Source organism: Pipra filicauda, unplaced genomic scaffold (genome assembly GCF_003945595.2).
Source record: "Pipra filicauda isolate LSUMZ 115617 unplaced genomic scaffold, ASM394559v2 scaffold201_size1378038_pilon, whole genome shotgun sequence".
NCBI lineage: Eukaryota > Metazoa > Chordata > Aves > Passeriformes > Pipridae > Pipra > Pipra filicauda.
In genome coordinates this window covers 1,288,361-1,295,570 of record NW_024104312.1, presented here as the reverse complement: position 1 = coordinate 1,295,570, position 7,210 = coordinate 1,288,361, and the positions used below count along the sequence as shown (strand labels likewise).

At 41.0% G+C, this 7,210-nt stretch overlaps 1 protein-coding gene across 2 annotated transcripts; it reads right to left on the bottom strand.

The window, feature by feature from the left end:
* Positions 1–5,359, bottom strand: MTERF2 (mitochondrial transcription termination factor 2). Of its 2 annotated transcripts, none has more exons than XM_027715138.2 (2): positions 5,212–5,359; positions 1–1,281 (listed from the first exon to the last, which is right to left on the bottom strand). In XM_027715138.2, exon 2 carries the CDS (start codon positions 1,265–1,267, stop codon positions 74–76), a length of 1,194 nt encoding a protein of 397 aa, XP_027570939.1. In that variant the 5' UTR covers positions 1,268–1,281; positions 5,212–5,359; the 3' UTR covers positions 1–73. The 2 variants fall into 2 exon arrangements, with proteins under 2 accessions (XP_027570939.1, XP_027570938.1); XM_027715137.2 differs by lacking the exon at positions 5,212–5,359 and adding an exon at positions 4,890–5,091.
* Between the last annotated feature and the right edge of the window lie 1,851 nt (positions 5,360–7,210).

Genomic DNA, 7,210 nt, shown 5'->3' with positions numbered 1-7,210 from the left:
TGGTTAAGATTACTTTTGTTTCATCTCAAAAAACCGACTTTTATTTTGCATAACTTGAAGTACAGCATTCAAATTAATCTTCAATGTGTATAGGGGCAACAGGGTTAAAAATTGGTCTTTCCTTCTTTGATTGTATCTTACCATAAGTGACTTCAAAATCTTTCTTGGTACCATTCAAGCTTTCTAGATTTCCACTCTTTACATCATATCCTAGTGCAGAGAGCTTTTTAATTCGGTACTGAACAATTTGTGTTGTCAACTCCAGCACCATTGGTGTCTCTCTAATCTGTGCTACAGAAATTCCTTCCTTCAGTAGTCCTTCAAGTCTTTCTTCCAAAACTGGAACAGAATAGTAGAGGAGGGCTGGGCATTTCAGCACTAGTTCTTTTAGTTCTTGATCACTGCAATTAAAGACATTTTTGGAAAAAAGCATACTCTTCTGCATAGTAGTAGAATTAAGTTGAAAAATGAAGCCTTTAAGTTTAGACAGCAGCTGTAGAACTTCATGGTCAGTGAAGTCATTCTTCTGGAGAAATTCCAAGTTCTCCTGGATTGTGGTGGAGGTATTTAATAAAATAAATGGATTTTGGCTCAATAGTTTCAGTATCCAGATCTTCATATTTGCTTCAGAACCTCCTAAATTTAAATAACTTCTTTGTAATGTCTCTATCATGTTTTTGTTTTTCTCAACAGGATTATAAAAAATATTGGGTGCGCTTGTCAAGAACCTGGTGATTATATTATTCTTAAGTCCTAGCTCTTGAAAAAATGTTATGTTTGCCTTCTGATTCTGGTGATATTTGGTAGTAAAAAAAGACTCTGGAAATTGCTCTATTAATTTAATCAACTGTTTTTCATTCTGGCATACTAATTGCCACAGAGCTCTTTGAGAGTTTATCTCTTCAGGGGTGCGGAGAATTGCCTCTGGGCAACGTTCTAAAATGTTGGCTACAGCGGTTTCATCTGCTCCCATTTCTTGCAAGATACCAGCAATTTCTTTAACATAGGCCACATCCTGGAGAAGGACCCATTCCTTCAGTCTGCGTATCTTCTTAATGTCAACTGACAAACCGTAGAGACTCTCAATGGTTTTTTTATTTTCCTCTCTTGACTTTGTATCGGTTGTGTAACTGGAATGTATTAGGAAGCTCCTGCTTGCTACTTCAGGCCATACTGATGAAAATATCAATCCTGGGTTGCAGCGCTGAGATCTTGTCGACAGAAGAGCGAATGTGTCTTTTGCAGCATGAGCGATTCCTCTTAACATTGTGGAGGTCAGCCCTGTGGAGACGGAACAACGGTAAGAAAACACATTTAAAGAATTAGTTAATGCTCAGAATCGTTGATGTTTAGACAGAGCTGGCATAAGAAATTACTCTCACCCATGCCTTTGTTACTAGCACAAAATCCAGCTTTCACACGAAAGCGAGGGAGGGGAATATTTTTGAAAGGTAATGTTCTGACGAATGTGTCACTGGAACAGTGTCTGCAACCAGGCCTGATGTAGGGGCAGTGCTCTGTCCGTATAAAAGCTTGCAGTCATACGAGATCCAAACTGTCAGCCATTTTCTGCAGCTAACATTGTTATTACATTACAGATCGCTCACACCATAAGGGAAAAATGATTCACCCAATTTCATTTGACAGTCATCCCACTAAACTAATAAAAAAAGGCAGCTTTTTTTCTATCTTCCTTAACTCTTATGAAGGTATTTGCTAGAACTTCTCAAGCATCATTTGGAGTGTGACTTGTTCCTTCCTGTGTCAGAGACACCCCCTGCTCAGTGCTGCTTCAGCAGCAGTTCGTAGCCTAACTTCATTTTGAAATCATCATTATTAAGGAAAAAAAAAATCACAGAAACCTTTATGTATGTGTTTTTCACTAGCCAAGTCTGCTAACTGAGTTCTGAATAAGCACACTGGTATTTTGGGTGAGGGAGCAAGTACACTGTAACATTTCCAGGCGTTCGCTTGCCTCTCCCAGCACCTACTTTTCTACAGCTGCTCTTTGCACCAACGCCTTATTTCTGCCTCCAGGTCGCTTTTGTTGATGCCAGCCACCCCCAGTAGGCAGAGTCCTTGTGGAATAGGTACGTGGCGGTATTGGAGTCCACATGGCAACCACAGGTAGTTGTGGGCAACCCCACACCTCACCTTTGCTCCAACTGGCTGCTAGGTATCACCAACAGCATATGCGCTGTCACCTGCTCCGCAGTGGCCAAAGGAGCCGCAGCAGTCAAACAGAGATATTAAGTGTATCTTTAACTTCCTACGTGGTGTTTTCATAAGAACCCTTTGGAAGCACTGAGTCTGAAGGGGAGAAGTGCTGATCTGTGAAATACTCAGCAAATGGTTGCTGCTGGGAACATGCTCAAATTGAAAATGAGAATAGAAATACAATTTTGCATTTGACAGTTCTAAGTATAGCATGCTTCAAAAAGTACCTACACTAGCATTCTGTTAAATTACTTTGGTTGTTTTGGTTTTTTTTCAGAAGAGAAATTACTGTTATGATAATGCAGTCTAATCTACAGAACAGACTGAGAAACCTATTGTTGGAATAGCTATACAAGATTCCTAGAATCTATAATCTGTCTTCTAAGAAAATACCTGGTTTGTTTAGAGAATTTGATAGATCCTCTATCTAGTTGCCAGGTAAGACTAAATATTTTCTAGAGGTAAAACACTCTATCTCAAGAAAGTGTACCTTTGCTTTTAGGTTGCTTTTTTATGCTTCTAAAAGCTGGACTCGTGTCACTGTATCATAAACTAACAGAATAATTTCCTATATGCAAGCTTATGTTATTAACAGAAGCTGTTTACTGGTAACTTCTTGTTTAGTATTACTTCAAATCTCTGAGGCAAAATCCAATTGCCTAATGAAGCTGCTTGTGTCGTAACCCCAAGGCTGCTTATTTTCTCTTCATAAACTTTGTAACTTGAGAAGTGCTGTCCAGCAAGCCCCACCACAGAACAAGCGATTTTTCCCAACAGCCCTGAAAGCACTGGAAGTGTAGGTAAGTCACAGTCATTTTGTGTGCTGACCTTTCCATGTCCTGAAAAAGTGACTTTTTCAGGGGAATGCAAACTAAAGCCTCTCCTCCACAGGCAGGAGACAAAACTGCCTGTGTCTGAGCAGAGAATTTAGGGAGTCCAGTCAAAGTAAGTAAATCTCTGAAGGATCAGGGCTCTCTTCATTAATGCTTCAGCCCAGCTGGAAACTGCCAGCAAGTATTGTTAAAATTGTATGGCATGTCAGATGATACAGTACAAACTGGAAAAATAACCATGACTTGCTTTTACTTCAATAAGTAAAATAAGTAATCCTGCTCTTAAACAAAATTGCCTTGTGAGTAATGCAGCCATTTAAAATACAGTAATTTTTACTATTACAGAGCTATTAAAAAATTCTGATAAATTGTGCCCTTCCACAGTCTAACATGGAAATGATTGTTATGCTCACTTAAAAAAGGTTCTAAGTTTTCTGAAAATTTCTAACATCAGTCAATTTTTTTCCCTGTTGTGAGGATCATCAGAAACAGAATACTGTAAAAGGAAGAAAAACTTTATTTGCTAAATAATTGCATTTGACTGGGGTACTCAGGAGCCCATGTAATTAAGCACTATGCAAAATACAACATACAAAAAAATGAATGAATTTTATGTCATGGTGTTTATAGAAACCGAGGTGATGATTAAGAGTTATGATGTAGTGTATTTTCAAGTCTATAGGTGACAGTATCACATTTCTGGGGCATGTAACCAATTTCAAGAATTCAGAGTTCTTTTAAAGCTCATGCTGGATTTAATGCATGCTCTAACGTGCAGGACCCCACTGTAACTTTTTACATACTTATGTTGCTGGGGGGGTTGTAAATCAATTGAGAGATTAAGAAAAAAAAAAAGCCAGCTCAAATGAGATGTTTGTCCTCACTGCCAGCAGCACTCTCCTATCACCAAGTGTTAGAACAGCAATAAGAAAATGAACTAATGTCTATCTGAAAGTACCTGTGATCCTGCTTGCTAGAGACCTGTATATACAGAGTAAAGGGGTGCTATAAGTTTCATTATTTAATTTTATCTCATTTAATCGCATTATTTATGAGACCTTCTAAAGCAAATGGATATGAGGATCAACTGGCTGATTCATCCCTCATTTAAATTTCTGAATGTGTGTTTTAAGACTCAAATCTCATGTTTGAAAATTAGCAACCTCTTATGTTATGTTTTTCGACTGCTACTTTGTGCTGGTCACTACCATTCCCATTGCCTCACCACAGCAAACTTAGTAGGCTCTGGAAATTAAATGAAACTACAGAAAGCCTAGATTGAACTTTGAATTAACTAGGAGAGTAGGTATCTACATAGAAGAAAGCAGTGTACACAGGATTTGAATGGTCTGTGAAGAAATCTAGGAGGGAGACGTGTAGTGGTTTTGTAGATTAATGCACAATAGAGTAAATGTTCATACTTCTGCACTTACAGGCAAAAAAACGAATCCTTGCTTTGCATCGGTAGTGGAAATGAGGCAAAGAAGGATTACAAGATATGCTAGACCAACATAAAGCTTTCTAGAAAAAAATACAGAGGATTCTAGAATAATCCAGGTTTGAAGGGACCTCATGTGCTCAAAGCAGTGCTATGAAATAAGACCAGGCTGATTTGTCCATGGATGGAGCCCACCCGGCCTCTCTGGGTTACCTGTTCTACTGCTCAACTGTCCTCATAGGGAAGAAGCTTTTCCCTGTATCTAGGAAAAACATTTGCAAACTGCTTAAGGACGCACCGCACTATTTAAACCAATGGTCCTCAAGTGGTGCTTTTAGTACAGAGAAGACAAGGTTCTCCATCACACCCTGCTCCCAAAGCCCGGCCAGCTGGAGTCTCACCCTTTGGACTCCGCTTGGGGGCGGAGCGGCAGGAGGCGGATGCTTTCCTGTAACCAGCACGGGCGCAGAGGCTGGAAGGCCCGGCAGGCCTCTGCCCGTCCCCGCTACCGCAGCCGGTTATCCCGCTCCTGCCGGAGCCTCCCGGGGCCGACAAGGAGGCCCCGCGCCCAGGGGGCCCTCGGAACCGCGCGGCCTCTCCCGCTGCATCCCGCCCCCTCCATCCTCACGGGTGCCCGGAGCACGGCAGGGCCCGCAGCGGCGGTGCCCCTGCCCCGCGTCCGCAGAGCGGCCGAGCCCTCGCCCGGCCCCCGCCCGCGCTCACCGGCCTCGCCGCCGCCCGGGCCCCGCCGCCGCTGCCGTCCGGGGGTGGGACGGGGATGTGCCCTGTGCGGGAGGCGGTGACCGGGATTGAAGGCGGCAGGACGTGCCGTCCCACGGCACTCGGAACGCACGGCGTCCTCTGGTGCAAAATCACACGGGGTTCCATCGCTTGTTTAGAGCAGGGTTTGATGGGACTAGAAGAAGGTACAGGGGGTTGGATTAAAACAGCTTTCAGAGAGAATTAGAGTGGTAAATAGAAAAAAAACCAACCAACTTTGAAAGTCTTCTGAAGTAGTATGATGGCAAAGAGTCAAACATTTTAAAGTTAGGCTACTTGTGTGCCTGTATTCTGATGGGAAGCAAATTATTAAGAAATTCTTTACAGAGAGGGTAATCAGGCATTGGAATGGGCTGCCCAGGGAAGTGGTGGATTCTCCATCCCTGGAGGTTTTTAAGATGAGACTGAATGTGGCACTTAGTGCCATGGTCTGGTAACTGCGGTAGTAGTGGATCAAGGGTTGGACTTGATGATCTCAGAGGTCTTTTCCAACTCAGCTGATTCTATGATTCTATGCTCCTTTTGATTTGGTAACACTGAATGACGATAGGTGGTTTGTCTTACATCATCATGTTTTTTTCCATATGATCGCTGCCTTATTACAGATTAAAAGAATAAAATTCACGTACCTAGCTGTTGGGTCTATAGTGTTTTGGCTGGTGGCATTTCAGAACTGTGAAACACAGCTTTGAGCTGTGATGATGAGAACCACCTTCCTCTACCTTATTTTTTTCAGCTATATCTACTTGATTTCTCTTCCAGAATAACAACTCTACAGTCACATAAATGGTTTCTGCACTAGAAAGATTATACTAGGGGCATTTGGAATTTTTGAACTAACTCTGGGTCTGCACAATCACATCCTTCAGAGGTGAAAATCTCTCCTGTTCCCTCTGGGAACACTTCTTTTGTCAGCTACATGTTCAGTAATCTGTATTGCATCTGAGAAAAAGATCAGTTGAAGAACTGCTACTGAAAGAAACCGTGATGTAGGAACCCGGTTCAGGCTTTGTCTCCTGCATAACAGCTGTTTCAAGAACAGTTAACAATGTAAATATAATTGCATAAAATGATGTTAAAAACAAGCATCTAAAAAATGCTTCCAATTTGTAATACACAATGTATTGGATATTTGATTTTTTATGTTTTTGTTGCTTCATGTCTTCATGTTATCCTTTTTCCCTTCTAATTGCTCCCCACTCTCTTGATTTTTGCAATCACTGTCTGGGCTAAATTAGCTAAATTAGCAATTGTTAAAAAATAAGTTATTCACAAGAGAACACAGTAGTGAGGTTTACTTTTATCCTTGATTAACTGTGATTTTCCAACTAACTTGGAGAGACTCTTCCCTTGAGATTAGACATTTTAATTAATACATTTTTCACCTTCCTTCCACTTCTAAATCAAGAACAAACTGTCTAGCATAGAAGGTATGGCTAGAGCCAAATAGTGTTTTGACATAATGATATGCTAATGATATACTACAGTAGTTATTTAGCCTGTAGCAACAAACAGCTTACAGAGTGATGGTTTTCATGGTTGCAATTTGCTTATGAAGCCATAAGGTCTAGTGAGGAAGGGCTGCTTCCACCTCAGTATTCCCTCAAAGGCGGATTGATTGATGCTGGACTTTATTCAGGGCCATCTTCAGTGTGGCAGCCTTGTGGGAGGTTAGCAGGGAACATAAAGAGTATGAATGAGCAGTTTAAAAGTTGAAATAAAAACTATATTGCGAGGTGGCTTTCCTTGAAAATAAGGACTCTACTTCTTCAATGTGCTCAAAAATTACAGAATTCAAATGAGTTTGATAGACGGTGGTCATTAACAACCAAATTTTCTTTTTCTATTTTATTTCTTTGACAATTATATACCCAGTGTTTGGCATTTCTTAAGGATAAAAATTAAACAAAAAACAAGCATGTAACAATGTAATTTTTATTAG

Excerpts from the sequence above, each read along its gene's own strand:
- MTERF2 (XM_027715138.2), bottom strand. The coding sequence starts at position 1,267 with ATGTTAAGAGGAATCGCTCATGCTGCAAAAGACACATTCGCTCTTCTG.